The 19,229-nt window shown below is 39.8% G+C and overlaps 1 protein-coding gene across 1 annotated transcript in view; it reads right to left on the reverse strand.

Moving 5' to 3' along the window:
• Positions 1 to 2,042: 2,042 nt before the first annotated feature.
• The window catches only part of LOC122794936 (adhesion G-protein coupled receptor F1-like), a 596,440-nt gene continuing 579,253 nt past the window's right edge, over positions 2,043 to 19,229 (reverse strand). Inside the window, exon 10 of the mRNA XM_044063531.1 lies at positions 2,043 to 4,489. Within this exon, the coding sequence (XP_043919466.1) occupies positions 4,419 to 4,489 (71 nt within the window). The 3' untranslated portion in view covers positions 2,043 to 4,418. The remainder of the gene's footprint in view (positions 4,490 to 19,229) is intronic.

A 19,229-nucleotide genomic window follows, 5' to 3' on the forward strand; every position in this document is an offset into this window, starting at 1 on the left:
CAACTGTGCATTTCAGGAAGAATCTTGCATAGTTAATACCTGGTGTACTGAAAATAGGCTAAAATTAAAATTGAAAAAAGCATAGTATTGTTACATTTGGTAACAGACTCTACAACCAATATATAGACTATAGTTCACTAGCATAGAAAAATGTAATCAGGGACCTGGGTACCAAGGCTGATAATTCTCTCTCCTTTGACCATCATGTGGTAACTGTAGTCAGAAAATATTTCTCCTTAGCACAACTAATACCTCAGAGGTTCATAGGTTGGTACTAGGCTATTGGCCCTAGGGCCTATACAAGCCTAGCCATAACAATTCCCTGGCAATTTCTTCCCACAATATTTGCTTCCCTGGACCCCTGTCTAGCAGGGCGAATTTCCTATCTCCCATCCAATCATCAAGATTCCTTTTGAAGAGGGCCAAAGAGGAGCACTGCGTGACATGTATAGGCAGTCTATTCCAGAGTCTGGGAAGTCTCCAAGCATATCATCCAAAACATCCAGATCTAATAATGTTCATATTTTCTTACATTCAGCATTGACTAAAGCAATAATAGAGTATAGTGCCCCATTTGGGATGCACCTCAATCAGCATATCAAACAACTAATGAAGCCCTGGAGTTCCTAACTAATGAGACTTCATGCTTTTAGAGCTTGAGCTACCAAGAGAGGCTAGAAGCTTTATCTGTTCACACAATATCCTAAATGCTCTTGAGGGGTGATCTGCACCTCACCAACTACCATTAGAGACCATATTGTCCTTGATCTTGTACATTTCCACTAAATAGTATCTTAGAAAACACCAGAACTATGGATCTTAATCTCCACCAGCAGATAAACAGAACATGATAGAGAGACAGAATAATTACACAGCAAATTCCACATGTCTGGAATAAACTGCCTTTACAGGCTAGGCAGTAAGATACATTTTTATTTTTCAATAACAATATGAATGACTGGATGGTTCCCTTAAATTTATCCTGGGACTTATTGTCTTAGCCCTCCACGAGGAAGGGATTACAGATTGCAGGTGGGTAATGGCAAGGCATTGATGATCACACCAATGAATTGTCTTAAAATGCCTTTGAATCCTATGCATGGAAATGCTCAACACTCATGAGTCTTTTGCATGAAGTAAAGCAAGGAATTTAGTTATTATTTGATAATCACTGACAAGTGCTGATGTGAGGTCCAGGTACACCTTCTGAGGTTCTATATTGAAGAACAGAGCAATGAGGCAGGCCAGTTCATCTCTTGGCCACTTCTCCCTTTCAAGTACTCACTGAGATTTTAACAGAAGTGTTTCAGTATTGTCAGTTGATGCTATATGATCGAATAAATGACTGAATCATGTAATAACTTGACTTCTGAACAGCCCATGAAATACATGTTCTTGACTGAAATACAATATGCACTCCCCATTAAATACTGTAGTAGTCTAGTAACCCGTTGGATCATACCTTCAGTTCTTTCATGTAGGACCTAGGCCATTGTCATCATGATAATGTAAATCTGCAGCAACCTTAACCTAATACTATAAAGCCACAATACCTTCTGTTTGTCGATGATGCAGATCTTCACAGTATTGGCTACAACACAGGCACTGACTTTTTTTTTTGTTTAAAGCTCCAGTCAACTCCAATAAGCTTGTCTGATTAATAACTAATTACAAAATAATTCCACCATTTCACAATTCTGAAAGATCAACAGGGCCTGGAGATCTGCATTTAGTAGCCTCATCCCATGTTTTCAGATTTTCTGGCCCCTAGTACATTTCCTGAATCATCTTTAATGTTCAGAAATTTAGCAGTATCCCTGCAAGTTTTTCAATATTTTTTTATTTATTTACTTATTCTATTTATTTATTTGCACACTATTTATCCTGTGGTTCTATTAGAGATCACAATAAATGTCCTGTATTCACTAAAGACGTAATGACACAAGTGCAACATCAAATACTTATATTTAAATATCACATTAAGGGTATAATTCCCAGTTCTGAAATAAAGAAAAGAAAATATATAATGATAATGGTTTATTGAACAACATAGTTACAATAAGGTACAATAATTACTGCATATAGTAATTATAGCACAAACACCAACATGAAATTTACATTTATATCACAGAACCCCAGAATTACAGTATTTCAAAAAGCATATTTGTTAATTTTATATATGACAATATAGATTGTTTCCAAAAGCTCCCTAGGTAAAATTATTTTGTCTGTCCAAGTTTGTATGACAGTAAATTGAACATCTTGCAGCAGTCAAATGCAATATTGCCAGCTTAATGTATAGCTCACTTTAGGCATGTTCTGTCAATACTTTCTCTACCATCACAAAAGGACCATTAAGTATATAAAGCCTCTAGCCATACTCTGTCACAGTTTTCACTACAAAAATGCAATTTAAGTATGTTAATGCTTGTAATGAAAATAAACATGCCCACTGTGAGAAGTCAATGCATAACCTGATGGTAACACACTAAATGAAACAAAGTTGCCATATCAGAGTATGGCAGGAGGAATGAGATGATGTTTATAGACTGACAAGCTATCTCCACAAAACCCACCAGTGTTGGCATTACTTGATAAAACTAACCCCATGCCTGCACAACTGTGAAAAAGAGGCAACTAATTTGTGTCCATAAAACCTAGCAATGATACTGCAAATAATCAGTACTTGTCTACCAAACCAGACTGACAGTTTTCCAAACGTGTAACTCATTGAATTGTACTTTATTAAGGAAATGTTGCTGAAACTGCAGTTATTTGGGAAATTACAGTAAGTGCAGATATAACACACAAATCCTGTTTTTTTCCTCCTTCCCTGCAGTAGACAAAGCGTGTTACACTTCATAAATAAGAAAGGACATGTCACTCTTACATCTTCAGTTTTTTTATACTCTTTCCCAACTCAGCAATACACTGAAAGAAACATATTCTCAGTGTATGGTGATTGCTAGTGGGAAGGGTCTTTTTAAAACAAAACAGCCTTTTCTGAGGTATAAGGGCATGTTTTTCAGTGAAGAGCACTGTGTTGAATCACAATTTAAGATATTGTTCAGTTCCTAATGTTTTTGTCACAGAAAGAGATGACAAAATATAAAAGAAGATATTTGTCTGAAATAGAAAAAGACATATGAGGTTTATCAGTACTCATACAGTGCAGGTGATGAATAGTATACCAGGAATGTTAGGAGGAAAAAAATAAAGAGATGGCACTTTGGCCTACTAGCAGAAAACACAAAGAAAATGTCAAATATCTCCTGGCAAAGGCCTTAAATCAGTTTGAAAGCTTGGGTAATTGCAAAACCTATGTTGGTCCAATAAAAGGTATCATATCATGTCTAAGTTCCACGTTTTTTGTGTTAGGAATATTAGATTAACTCCAATTCACCTTCTATGGGTATATCCTTAAACCACCTTACCAGTGCTGATATTTTCAACTTACATCTTGGACACAAATGTATGAACAACTAATGCCTAATGTTATGCATAGGTTACTCAATGTATTTATATTTATTCTAGTGATTGTTTTCATTATCCGCTTCTTTTAATTTACCTTGTTACATTCTATCATTGTTTGGGTAGTGATTGAAAATGGTCATGTATCAGGATTTCAGCCCAGTTAACAAACTTAAATTAATAATAAATAAATGTAGTAATATCTTGGAGAGGGGATAGTCTTAAAGCTTTATAAAAATCACTTGAAAGCGACTACAGCTGCAACCCTGATGTTTTTGAAAGGGAACAAAAAAATGGTTGTGATATGTAACAGGGCTGTCATTTGGGGAAATGGAGTTCACTTGTGCTGTATACTTTTTCAGTAAGCATAGCTATGCAGTGAAAATAGTGATATGTAAGAACATTATATTTTTTTGACAAGGTGGATGAATGTAAGAATGTAAGAAGGCAGTAAGGTGCAACTGTGGAACTATATCTTTCATTTTACTACCAATGCAATTTTGTATGATTCAGGTATTCCACTAATTAGAAAGTCAGTCAAACATAATTTCTATCTCTTAGGAGAGTTAACATTTGCAAACAGAAACACATTTTCATGAAGCAAAAGAAAAAAAGAGATTAAATGACACAAGGAAATAAAACCCATCACTGAAGAAAGAATCCTGGCCACAAAAAAAAAAAAAAAATCAGGCATTCAGTCTATGTCAGCTTAATCCAAATGTCTAGTTGAAAGCCACTGTTAAGCCAAAATAATGATGGCCATCGTATGCGTAATTATGATAAGTCATATGATAACAGGCAGTCACCTACACTCAGATCTTGTTCTGTTTTTATATTCAGACAAGGGTCTCTAACTTTTCATTTTAAATATAACCCCCTTCCCTTAAAATAATAATAGCATGTAATCAGAACTGTTTGCATGTACTGTCAGATTTTTAAGTAGTCCACTAAGAAAGGACTGAATATGCCCTTGAAGATACGTTGCTTGAAGAATGAATTCCATCTGATACTCCATGTGCTGCAAAGAGACAAAATACACCATTAAATAACACAATTCGTATAGTCTGATGCAAGCTATAGCTATATTTTGTCAGAGGTTTTCACATTCATTACACTTGGATACAAATCTGTTATATTAAGAAACAGCAACAAGGGGCACTCATGATGCTACCCTAACCATGAAAACCACAGATAAAATCTGCTCTTAAGTTCACATTTTTTTTTTTTTTTTTTTTTTTGGGGGGGGGGTTGGGAAATCAGAATGAACAGGTAGTGTTTTTCTTTTCTGTAGAAATTTCAAATGTTGGATTTCCATGTGCATTCATTGGGTGGCACAGTGGTGCAGTGGTTAACATTGTCACCTCACAGCAAGAGGTTCTCTGGTTCGATTCTCGGCTGGGGTGCCTTCTGTGTGGAGTTTGCATGTTCTCCCTGTGTTTGCGTGGGTTTCCTCCAGGTACTCCGGTTTCCTCCCACATTCCAAAGACATGCATCTGGAGCATTTCTCCCTGGGCCTCCGCTGAAAACAGGTTCTGTGGAACCTAGTCAGACATTCCCCGTCAACAAATGTTAAAATAAATAAAAAAAAATACAGTGTTAGTTGTAAAATGGAAGTAACACCTGGTAGCTAAAAGATAAAACCACAAACATTTAATTTAGCAAAAGTGACTAATATGAATTGAGGCATATTATTCAAAACCTGCATAGCACATTTACAGCCTTAAATTTGCAAGGTGCATTTTTCCAGCTGATCTGATCAGTTGATACCAGTTATGTATATCTAAAAATATGAAAGTGATTCTAAAAAAAAATGTAAGCACTTAATAAACACATTTTTAAATAAAATTGCATTTCTCCAATGAAATAGCAAGACTTTTATTTATTTATTTTAATTTATTTTGCAGATACATAATTTACTGTTTCAGTGTTAGTCCTGCAACTCATAGAAATTCTGTATCTTCAAAAAGTTATCTAACTCACATCAAAAATAATTGCTGTAATTTTTTTCTCACAATACTAAAATGAACTTAAATATGAAGCTAGTATTTGCCAATTAAATACTTAATTGCACTGCTGCTGTCTTTTGATTATTCTTTTCTTTTTTTACTGTGACTGCTGTCCCAAGGGATGAATTAGCCACATTCACCAAACATCTATAAATCTTTTATCCATTGCAATAAATTACAAGAAGCAAAAGTCATATGAGTTGGAGATAGTGGGCATTAGCCACTGGCATTTATGAGTTTCTGCATATTCTTAACTCTCTACCTGTTGTGGTTAAAAGGTGCACTGCTGATGGAGGACAGTAATGCCAACCCAAAGGTGAGCTTGTGCTTCCATGTGCTTACAGAGTCCAGCTGCAATGCAACTCTAGGCATGGAAGGGCTAAGCATTATTTTATGCTACACCACAATGTGTTCTCTCTCTTACATGAAAATAAAAAGCCTACTACACAGATACTTTTCATTGTAAAAGGGATGTATAACATAGGGAGCAAAAATGTCATAAACTGCAGTGAGCTAATTTGCTATGGAAGAATACCATGTACACTGGCAATGTCATGAAAATGCACCATGTACATTGGCAGGGCCATGGAAGTACACCATACACATTGGCAGAGCGAACAAAGTGCATCACATACACAGGTAGAGCCATGGAAAAGCAACATGTGGACTGGCACTGCCATGCAAGTGCACCATGTACAGTGGCAGCACCATGGAAGTGCATTGTGCATACTGGAAGTGCCATGAAAGTGCACCATATACACTGGTATTGCCATGGAAGTGCATCATGTACACTGACAGAGCCATAGAAGTGCACCATGTACACATGTAGAGCCATGGAAAAGCACCATGTGCACTGGCACTGCCATGGAAGTGCCCCACATACACTGGCAGCACCATGAAAGAGCACTGTGTATACTGTCAGTGCCAAGGAAGTGCACCATATACACTGGTAGTGCCATGGAAGTGCACCATGTACACTAGTAGAGCTATGTAAAATCACCATGTGCACTGGTACTGCCATGTTAGTACACCATGTACACTGGCAGAACTGTGGAAGTGCACCATGTACCCTGGTAGAGCCATGGAAAAGCACCATGTACACTAGCACTGACATGGATGTGCACCATGTATACTGGCAACGACATGGAAGTGCATCATGTACACTGGCAGAGCCATAGAAGTACAACATGTACACTGGCAGAGACACTGTTAGAAACTCCTGGTGTTCTACCTGAAGTGTGATTCTCAAACAATCTGGAAATATATCGCTGATTGATAAGTATATTTCTTGGCATTTTAACCTTTCATAGTTCTGCATTCTCTTAATTTGCCTGACTGAATTATTTTTTTGCCTGACTGAATTATTTTATATATTTTCTAGCATTATTTTCTGTTTCTCATCTGTCCTGAAACTGTTTTTTTGGTTCTTAACCTTGAATTTATTTTCTGCTCTTCCTTCCTCTCTCCTTGCACTTTACTTAAAAAAATTACACTTTATTTTGTGTTTGCCTCTTCTAAACCTTTTGGTTTAAGCACTTGGGTTCAGACCAGTTGTTTTACATTAAGAAAGTGTGTGGTCTGCACTGTTGTGGCAAGACAGGTAGCTTACATACTTCTAAGTTGGGAATTGCTGATTGAAGGCACAGTGTCTGTTATTCTAAAAGTGTATTAGTTCTGGATTAAGCACTTGGACTTCAGGTCAGTTATTCTTCATTAAGAATGTTTGTGGTCTGCACTCTTGTGGGAAGAAAGGCTAGATTTTGCCCTTCTGACCTGTGAATTTCTGGTTAAAGGCTTATTGTGCCTGCTTATTTGAACTGTTTCTTTCTGAAATTGGTGTACCTTGTTTGCTATAGCATAGACTAGATTCAGGCATGCTGAATCTAGCTTTGTTTGTTTAACTTGAGCACTAATCCAGGCCTTCTTTTTGGAGAAGGTTCCCCATCACCCTAGTGGCAGGAGTGTGCAGTTAGAACTTGTCTGATTGAAGACTGCTGGAACAAGGATCAGTTTTGAGCTATTTAAATGGTTAATTGGATAATTTGTTTAAATCAGTTTGCTCGTTTTCTATTGTTATATAAAACAAAAATTGCTCTTTATTCATCTGCTTTTACTGTATTTGTGTTTCTGCCTACTTTATTACTTTATTTTGCTTTTGCTGCTTTTTCTTAAATGTACTTAATTGCATTTACTCTGCTGCATTTATTACTGCTTGTTAGTAGCCTGATTAAATTGTAACTGTTATTCTAAGCCTTCAGTTGAAGCACTTGGGCTTTAGACCAGTTGTTTTATATTAAGAAAGTTTGTGGTCTGCACTGTTGTGGCAGGGCAAGTAGCTTACCTCCTTCTTAAGTTGGGAGTTGCTGATTGAAGGCTTAGTGTCTGTTATACTAAAAGAGTATTAGTTCTGGTTTAAGCACTTGGGGTTTGGACCAGTTATTTTACATTAAGAAGGTGTGGTCTGCACTCTTGTGGGAAGAGAGGGTAGATTCTACCCTTCTGAGCTGGAAGTTTCTGCTTAAAGGCTTATTTTGCCTGCTTATTTGAACTGTTTCTTTCTGAAATTGGTACGCCTAGTTTGCTGTAGCATAGACTAAATTCAGACCTGATGAATCTAGCTTCGTTTGTATAATTTGAGCACTAATCCAGACCATCTTTTTTGGAGAAGGTTTCCATGCACTGCACCCTAGTGGCAGTAGTGTGCAGTTAGAACATGTCTGATCGAAGACTGCTGGAACGGGGCTCAGTTTTTAGCTTTTTATTGGTTAATTGGTTAATTTGTTTAAATCAGTTTGCTCATTTGCTACTGTTATATTAAAAAGAAAAAAATACACTTTATGCATTGCCACTTAGCTAGGGTTAAACTATTCCTGATGCCATAAAGTCTGCTCTTCAAAATTTCCCTTATAACTAGCTAGTTTTTTAGTTTTAGCACTCAAATCTGTTTTTTTTTTTTTTTTAGCTCAGCACTTGTTCAGAACTTGTTGTAAGCAATAAATAAGCTACAATTTACTACAGCACTCAACTTTCCTCACTTGTCTAGAGAAAACAGTTTTTAGTACTTAATAAATAAGCACCTATCCAGGCATGTCTAAGGGTCAGCACCCGGTGTTTTCTCCTGTCTACATGATGAATCTGGGCATCTTGAGGCAATGCAGCAATTGCCTCATGTACACAGACAACCCTCTCCTCCTACTACCCAACACTACAACCTGTGAGAGATGCACTTATATAGCCAAAGCAAAGCTCTCTTCACCCAAGACTAGACTAGACAGTCAAGAGGAGAAGGTAAACACTTGCACCACACCACACTCATCACATAGTTCCTCAAAACTTACACCATCAAAATGCACACATAAAAACACAAAATATGCACCTACATTCATGGAGGCTCTCAATAAAAATCTGCTCAAGCAACAGAGACCTTCAAAGCAGAAAAGCAAGCAGCCTCCGCCCCCTAACACAACCCAAATGACACATAGCCCACAAATTCAGTGTGCCACTCAACCACAGCCCATGCAGCATAACAGCGTACCCAACACTCTAGTCATAAATGACTCAATAGTCAGGCACATTGATGTTCCACTCACCAGGCTAAACAAGGAGAAAGTTACTGACAGCTGCCTGTCAGGTGCCAGGATCCACCATATAATGCACTCACTCAGGTCACTCCACAACAAGTACGAATATGACTCTGTCATTGCCCATGTTGGTGTGAATGACCTGAGATGTACCTCCCTGGACTACATGAAAAGAGACATGGAGGATCTATCCGATATTGTAGCCCAGGCAGGTATGACCCTAGCCCTGAGTAGCATCCTGCCATCACCCAGAATGATACCACAGTACAATGACAAAATGATTGACTTCAACAATTGGCTAAGCTTCTGGTGTCATTCTAAGGGGATCCAGTATCTGTCTGCCTGGGATGACATGATCGACAGACCAAGATGCTTTGCCAGAGATGGCCTGCATCTGTCACCTTTGGGATTCCAGATACTGGCTAAGGCTCTTGCCAACCCTATAGTGCCTTTTTTAGGCAAGGTTTAAATGACAAATTCACCACCGTAACAGGTACAAGCAAGCAAAATCTGAGGGTAGTGCTACTCAATGCAAGTCTAAACCTCAAAATGCATTCACTAGAGGCACTCCTTAAAATGGAGAACATCGACATCTGTGCATTGACAGAGACTTGGTTCAAGGCTCCAGAGAGCACCCCTGCATTACCAGGCTATAATTCATACCACACCTTTTGGCTACCTAACCTGGACCGAAACATTAAAGGCAGAGGCGTATCCATATTCATTAAGGATATCCACACCTCCAAGCTAGTTGCTCAGCATAATGCAGCCAAGATTATCCAAGTGCAACTAACTCTGGGCAAGGCCACAATCCAAATTGTAACTTGCTACAGATCCCCCACCATACCTCAGGATTCCCAATCTTCATTTCTTGATACACTAGGAAATATTAGGGTACAATCCAACACCCTAATAATGGGCAATTTCAACTAGCCCACCATTAACTGGAAAAACTATTCATGTACCAACTCTTTTACTCAATGGTTTCTGGAATTCGTAAATTCCAGTGCCTTGGATAAACTTATCCACACCCCCACCAGGGGCCGCAATATCCTAGACCTAGTCATTACCAACACTGGCGACCGGTGTTCCACACCAGAGGTCAATTCCTCATTGGTCAGATCCCACCACAAGCTAATCACCCTAGACATCCGCATCCTGCCCTCACTCCCCATTAGGGAAACCATCGTAAAAAAATTTACCCAAAGCCAACTTCACGCTTCTTAAGACAGAAGTGGCAAACTTCACAATACCCATGCAGATGGACAATAGAGGTACAACTTCTGAATCCTACACAAATGCACTTTATAAGCCCTTACATGAGTGCATGGATCGCACTATCCCTAACAGAACCAAAATGCTATACCCCAAAAAAAGGAAGACAATCTGGTGGTCCCCTGCCATAAACAAATTCTACAACAGAAGAAAGAAAATGTTGCAAAAAAGAGCAAAATCCCATGATTGGAGAAACTCCTTGGTCAGCCTCAGTAAGAAGCTGAGATCCCTCATAAAATCCTCCAAAGCTAGTTATGAAAACAAAATCGCCACTGATTCTAAAGACAACCACAAAGCATTCTATAGCTATGTCAAGAATCTCAATGGAACACTCAGATTTCCTCTGAGTTACAGCACAATGGCATCAAATATACACAACCAACTGATTTATTTATTTATTATTTATTTATTTATTTATTTATATTTGTTGACCGGGCGTGTCCGACTGGACGTAGGTCCATTTTCAGAGGAGGCCCAGGGAGAAAAGCTCCACAGTTAAAATAAGCAGACAGTAGTTACATTGGATTACATAGTGATTAACAATTTACATAGCAATTACTTACAACATATTTACAGATGAAGAACATAGTACATCAGTAGACAACTAGAATCTTTATCTGTGAAGTACATAACAGACATTAACAAATGTTACAATAAGAAGTTCCTGCTGCATAATAAGTACTAGGCTTATGGTAGTTAGTGGAATGGAAAGAAAGGTAGTGGTTGGATGGGGTGAGTGATATTGCTCATCCTGGCAGATAAGTTCAGTGCTAACTTTACCCCCATCTCACCCCCTAAAGGGCCCATCGCTATATCAGAAGAATGTAAAGTTCCTGTAATCATGGCTGCACAGGTATAAACCACACTCTCCAAAGCCAAGAACGCAGCATCCATGATACCTGACAACATCCCAGGCTGCATTCTACACAAACTACAGAATGAACTGGCACCCCACCTAAGCACCATGTTCAATCACAGCCTCACCTCAGGCTTTGTACCCACTGAATGATGGACAGTGACAGTTATCTCACTCCACAAAGGTGGAGCCACCATGGACCCTGGGAACTAACGTCTCAATAGCCTAACGAGCCTGGTCTGCAAGGCCATGGAACGTATCATCATGGAACTTTTAAACAAAGACATTGGTAATCTCCAAACTCTGGACCCCACACAGTTTGGGTTTAAAAAAGGCAGATCATGTCTCCTAAACCTGGCAGACTTCTTTGAAGCAGTCACCAAAGCCGTAGATGAGGGTAAGGTGGTTCACTCAGCCTATCTAGATCTCGTCAAGGCTTTTGACACCACCCCCACTCTGGAATTATAGATAAACTCACTAAACTAGGTATAAATCCCTATGTCACAAGATGGGTTGCCAAATGGCTCACTGACAGAACCCACACTGTGAAAGTAGCAGACTCCAAATCCGACTTCAGACCATTGAAACGTGGAGTACCACAGGGTTCAGTCCTGGGTCCTCTCCTGTTTGGTATCTACTTTTCTGAAGTGCAGGCTAACACAAAAGGTCTTTAGCTGACAACGTTCACAGATGACTGCAAACTAGGAGCCATAATTGAATCTCCTAACAATGTGGACATCCTGCAAAAGGGCCTCACTGAGACAGATGCCTGGTGCCAAAGCCATGGCCTCAAGCTCAATGCCAAAAAGTGCATTGTCATCCCCTTTGGTAAAAACTCTGTACCCATGAGCTACCACATAGGTGGTAGTCTACATAACACTGAAAGTGTGATAAGAGACCTTGGGCCATAGGTGAACAGTAGCCTCTTCTTTTGATAATCACATCGCCACAGTAGTCAGGAAATCCTTCTATGTGGCACACCTCATCACAAAAGGTTTCTCATCCAGGAAAAAAAGAGGTCATTGTTCCCCTCTACTCATCACTCATTAGACCCATTATAGAGTACAACGCCCCTTTTGGTATGTACCTCACAAGACATCTACAACAACTGGAAAGGCTGCAGAAATACCATATAAATAGGATTACAGGCCTCAAGCAGATGCCCTACAGACCATCTGAAAAAAGCTCCAGCTTTACTCCATCACATATTGCCTACTCAACTCAGAGGCGATCTCTGCCTAACATACAAAGCTATGTCAAACCCAGAGCTGTTGGACATGCTCCTCTTAATGAAATCCTAATCCCTCCGACTTACACGCTCTGGGGACCTAAACCTTTTCACCACCATAAACAGAACTTTTGGAGAGATAGATTCCTGTCCAGAGACTTCCCATACTCTGGAACAAACTACCTATCTATATCAAACAAAGCTCCTCATTAGCACTCTTCAAGAAAAATATTGATGATTGGATGGGAAATAGGAAATTCACCCCGGGGATCACCTCTGTGGCTCTGCTCGACAGGGGCACAGGAAAATAATTTTCTTGGGTGGTGAAAGCCAGGGTACCTTTTTTGTCTAGGCTTATATAGGCCCTAGGGCCAATAGCCTAGTACCTACCTATGAACCTATGGAAGTGCACCATGTACACTAGCAGCACCATGGAAGTGCACTGTGTACACTGGCAGTGCCATGGAAGTGCACCATATACACTGGCCATGCCATTGAAGTACAGCATGTACACTGGCAGAGCCACAGTGCACCATATACACTGATAGTGCCATGGATGTGCACCATGTATACTGGTAGAGCCACAGAAGTGCACCACATACACAGGTAGAGCCATGGAAAATCACCATGTGATCTGGCACTGCCATAGAATTGCACCATGTACACTGGCAGAACCATGGAAGAACACTTTGTACACTGGCAGTGCTACAGAAGTGCACCATATACACTGGTAAGGTCATGGAAGTGCACCATGTACACAGGCAGAGTCATGGAAGTGCACCATGTACACTGGTAGAGCCATGTAAAAGTACCATGTGCACTAGAACTGCCATCGAACTACACCATGTACAATGGCAGAACGATGGAAGTGTACCATGTACACTGGTAGAGCCATGGAAAAGCACCATGTTCACTAGAACTGTCATGAAAGTGCACCATGTACACTGGTAAAACCATGTAAATGCATCATGTGCACTGGAACTGTCATGGAAGTACACCATGTACACACTGGCAGGACCATGGAAGTGTACCATGTACACTGGTACAGCCATGGAAAAGCACCATGTACATTAGCATTTGCATGGAAGTGCACCATGTATACTGGCAGTAACATGGAAATGCACCATGTACATTGACAGTCTTGTGTTCAGTAGTTCATCATTCATCCATTAGAAGACACATGTTATAGCATCAGGTAATGAAAAAAAAAACTGAGGCATCAGCATAGAAATGCATTACATAAAAAAAGGATAAGACATTTCCTTTTCATATGATGCCATTATGTAATCACAAAGTTTAAATGGCCAACCATACTGAACATCCAAGAACTTAACATAGCAGCTACAACCCTTATGGCTAATCAAACATCTTTAATCACTCCTCAAACTAAGAAGTAATGCCTGGTGGTCATGGAAAAACAATCCAAACCATGGCAACCATGCTGCCCTTACCACATTCCTAAACTTGACTAAATAACCCATATAGAGGCTCAAAACCAAGCAAATTTCCCTCTTAAATAAACCCAAAATCTGCTGGGAGAAGGTAATCTAGCCACCAATCACAAACCCTTTCAAAATCTAATGCAGACTAAACAAGGAGCCACCCTCCCCAAACTATAAACAGCATCTCCTCTCACTTCTCCAGTCTTGCAAAGCCTCCTCCCTTCATCCTCCGTTCTGCTTCAAAAAAGTTTACATAAATCAATAACTTACTTGAAAACACGAAAGTGACCTCCACCCCAAGCACCAACCGCATTTTTCCCTGATTTATGAACTAGTGCAGAGAATTTCTAACCTAGCTTCTTTGCCATATTTGGAACCTTTGCTGACATCCCTTCACCCCAACCAACCTAAACCGCTAAACACCTCACACTTTTTAGTAAGGGTATCAGGAAATGATGAATGATATAACAGTGCTTAAGACAGAACATTATCTTTTCTGCTGCCACCATGCAGATGTAGTTTATGTCATGCACACACAGATATGAACAGGATATTCACAGTGGTTTCTGACTCTCCCTAGCCACGTGATTAGGTTGCAAGCAGAGTTTCATTCTTAAATAATTTGGGAGAGAAGTACACCAATGGAAGGCAAATCTCCATCCTTCTGTACTAGCTCTGCAAACAGTCAAGTTGGCCAGCAATAGTTCAGCTTTTGACTAATTCACTTTCAGTCATGAAGTGCTATGGAATATGTTAAGGAGGGTTACCACATATGGGATATCTGCATAAAGATTCTCTGAAGCAATTAGGCAATTGCCTGCAAGCATGAATCCTTTGTTTTCTGCTACCATTATCCATGACTTAGGGGCACTGGATAAGCTACACTTGGCTACTGCATCAAATAACTCAGCCAAGACATCTGGTGCATCAGGATTAGGCCTGTACATTGTACCTTTGCAAAGCTTCCCTAAGTATGCCTCCATTAACATTGCCTTTGTACCTACCTTTTCTACTGCATTATCCTCAAATGACCAACTTGACTTCTTACTAATTGAAACAGCCATTTCAGTCTTTGGTAAGTGCTTCAGACATACTGCTTAAGGGTCACTGATAAAAAAGCTGAGGCATATCCCATCTCTGTAACTTCTTGTGGCAGCACAATGTTTGTTTTTTTTTTTTGCTGTTTAGCCAAGTTTGTGTTGTATTATGTTTAGTTCTGTGCTGGGCATGTTTTGTTATAGACAGGCAATTCTACCCTCTGTAGATAGAAAGGAGTGTATAGTGCCTTTTCACTTTATTAAGAGAATGCAGGGCAATTAGCATATATAAAAATCATATTTCTATAGCACAAGGAAGGGACTTAGGCAAAGTCTGTCTTCTTTATATAGCACAAGGGATGGACTATGGCAAAGGTTGTCTTCCTTTTTTTTTGCACTTTTTGCTTCAGTTGCTTGCTGATCATCAGCTCTCTTTCAGTCAGTGACACAGTTATTCCCTCATTACTGAGGGCTAGAATCAGTCAAGAGGTACCATCATATTGGCAGCAATCAAGGGTGGTCTGAGAGTTTTTCCTTTTTTCCACCCTATACCCTGCATACACCCAGAAACAACTCATGGATGGGGTCATGCAGTGGGCACCAGTACTGCACTACTCACATCCTCAAGGGGGGTGAAATTTGCACATCTGCCCTAACCATCCATTGGCAGTATCATGCTTTTGTTTCCCCTAGTCCCTACCATGAAAATCAACCCACACATGCGTCCAAGTTCAGATTCTCCCCTCCGCTTTAACATGGGCACACCCATCCTGTCTGCCTGCATTGTCAAGCACCAGAGCCAGTATTTAACCTGGGGTTATATGGACCACAGTCAGAGCTTTATTAGTAGGACAAGATGTATTTCTTCCTTCTTGTATATTCTTCCTAGGAGAAATCATGAACCAGTCCCACTTTTTGTGCGCTCAGTATAGCACCTTACTTTCTTTCAGCACATTCAAAAGGAGCTCTTTATCAACATAGTTCAAGAATCAGAGGAGTGATGTTTAATGTAAGCCAGGAAGTTAGTGATTTATGTAATGTGTGAGTGAATGGCAGTTATTAATATAATTTGTTTTCTTTTCTATTAGTTTTCTATTAGTGATAACAATAAAAATGTTAAGATAAGTAGCATATGTTTGTCTGTACTAACCAGTTGTTACTGCAGGGCTCTTTACATTCTTTTAATCATCACCAGGCAATGACAAGGCACTCTTCTAGGTAAGTCCTCATGTTACCACCTTAGAGCCTCCATCCAAACCAAACAAAAGGAGGTTATTTGTCCAGTGCGGGTTCTCTACCTTATCCACTGTGATTAGTCTCTCAGTCTCTGTCTGTTGAAAACTGATCACAGATCAGGAATCCTGTATCTGAGGAGCATTCAAGATAGAATAAGATGCTGTGAATGCCAATGTGACAGACACATTTGTAATGCACACTGATTTTTGCATTATCAATGAGTATCCTGGTGAGAACCATAGACAATGATTCTAGTCTACTTCCTAAGGCTGAAGGCAAGTATTCCATTTCTGATCAGGCTCCAGGGAGGTCTGGATCACGAGTGAGGTTGTACTCTGCATCACTCCACTCTTTCTGAACTTTTCCATGGAGAACTTAAATACTTTACACTGAGAGGTGGTAGAGCACAACTATTACATTGTGTCCCACTGAGAACTGAATATGTATTTCTAATTTACATTTCACCAGGTTGAGAGCTTGGAAATTAAACTGCCATCATTTATGTCCTTTCGGTTTACTAAGAGTGAAGGAAATTTAGTAGGTGTTAAAAGAATCCTAGTGCAGGTCAGCTTATCAAGCCTAACAGAAAAATGCCAGAAGCAGACACATGCTTTGCATCACCAGGAGTAAAGCCATTATGGTCACAGCCAACCCAACATATATGTAAGTGGAGCTGATAATATACTAGCAGTGCTGACTTCATACAGAGGTCATATCAATTGCAATGAGACTGCTGCATGACTGCAGTCATATCAATTGCAATGAGACTGATTCAGTACAGAAATAAAGACTGACAATTCGGCAATAGTTATGTTGCCATTAAAAAATGATGTAGCCAAACAATCCACTTGTGCCTTTTAAAGCACTTGTCCTAGTACGTGTTGTGATGGTAATAAGCTGAGCAACATACATCAGACTTCTATACATCCAGCAAAACATTATAGATTATCATTTGGGAACTCCAGGCATTCTGAGACAAACTGAAAGGTAAAACTCATTCAAAAAAATCCTAGGCCTGTCCTGGAGTCTCATCCATCTCGGTCATTCCTGGTAAACCCTCAATGGGAGGTGCATGTATGAAAGACATGGAGAAATTAAACCCTGGGAGGTACATGTATGATATTCCCTCATCTTGCCCAGGGCACTTCAACTAATTCTGCTCATCTCAGAGAAGCACTGGCTACAGTAAATGGTCCTATTCAATTGCCTAGTTTCTCACTCTGTCTCAAAGATCCGGCCCATCTGCCTCATTTTTTCTGCCGTATCAGTGATCTCATTCTTTTTGTTGCTACTTAAATGTAATGTCCATAGAAAAAAATAGGGCCAAACTGACCTGCAGTTTGAGAGCATTATCCTATGACCCATTTCTGACCAGCAGAGTCCAGTATAAAACCTGCAATACTTCTGTTGCTGCACCCATCCACTGGTCACGCTACTTCTTCCACTAGCTTCACTTGTGAACAAGACCCCAGCATACTTAATGTCTTCCAAATGAACTAGTAGCTCTTCTTCACCTGCAGAAAGCAATCTGTACTTCCTTCTGACAGGACCCTGAATTCATATTTGGGGCTGCTGATTTAGAACCCAACTATTTCATAGTAGAAGTGAACCATTGCAATGCACCCTGGAGATCAAAGTCATTCAAGGCCAAGGGGGCATCATCTTCTACAAACTACAGAGATGGAACCTTCAAGTCCACAAGCTGGACACTATCTATATCTCAACAAAAAATCAAAAAGATGAGTGGAGTCAACACATGTAGTTTTTACAGTCCTAAGCTCACAGCAAATGCTTCAACTTAACACTATAAATTTTGGCACAACTGCAGCATCTAGTGTGTCAGCAACCCTGCAATCCCTGCACTGCTGCAGCATCCCTCATAAAAGATTCTAGTGTATACATGATCCATATCTACAAAACACATATAGAATGTGCAGAATATACTGGAAAGCTCCCACTATCAATCTGATATGTGTGCAGGGACAAACATTTTATTCACTGCTCCACAGCATGGCTGCAATCCACATTGCTCGTCCTGAACCATAGTTTGCTGTCCTGTTTTACTTGCAACATTGAAAAGACAAATTAACCATGGCACCCAAAAAATATCCTGCGTCTTAAGCATTTGCAGCTGGAGCTCATCTGCTAGAACATTCTTGCCACAGTGTAACTTCTTAATTGTCTTAGTATATTCATTTTCAGATATAGATCCAATCCCAGAATCTGCTTGTTGTGCTTAGAAGAAGACATCCTTTGGAATTATGAGTTCTTCACAGAACCCTTTTTGACTCCAGATAATTTCCCATATCAAGATCAACATATCACTACTTTTGCTTAGAAAATAATGGTTGATTTCCAGTCTCCCATCCTCATTTGCCAAGTGATTTGTAAACACCTCTTTGCAGTTATTGAACGTCACACTTCAATGCCTTACTATACACTCCCCATGCACCTAAGACTCTGCTATTGCAAATGCAATAGCTGTTTTGTTGCCTTCCTCGATTGGCGGTAGCTACTACTGAAATGAAGAGGCTTCTTGCTAGCATTGACTATTTATCAATTTTTTAACTTGACAGTTTCTTTTACCAGGTACTCAAAGCAGTATGGAGAGAAAGGCATATTCCTGATAACTGGAGAATAAGACTACTAGTGCCACTGTTCAAGAACAAAGGGGACATTCACAACTACGGGAAGTATAGAGGTGTCAAACTCCAAACACATTGCATGAAAGTTCTGGAGACGGTGATTAATAAATGAATATGCAGAGTAGTAGAAAGTAAGATGGAAGATGAGCAGTTCAGATTTAGGTCAGGATGCAGTAGAACTGATTCAATGCAGATACCTGACAAGAAGCTAGAGGGGAGGAAAGAGTCCAACTGGGCATTCCTAGACGTGGAGAAAGTATATGACAAGGTCCTAAGAAAACTGATTTGTGCAGTCCTGCAGTAGTGTGAAGTCTCAGAAACACTGGTGGAATTAGTCCAGGCTATGTACAAGGACACAATGACTCAAGTACAAACAGTGTTCGGTTTCACAGAGAGGCTCCTAGTGGGAGTGTGTGTGTGTGCATCACGGTTAGACTACATTAGCAAACAGG

This window comes from Protopterus annectens, chromosome 2.part1 (assembly GCF_019279795.1).
Source record: "Protopterus annectens isolate FY-2018-M chromosome 2.part1, PAN1.0, whole genome shotgun sequence".
Classification (NCBI taxonomy): domain Eukaryota; kingdom Metazoa; phylum Chordata; order Ceratodontiformes; family Protopteridae; genus Protopterus; species Protopterus annectens.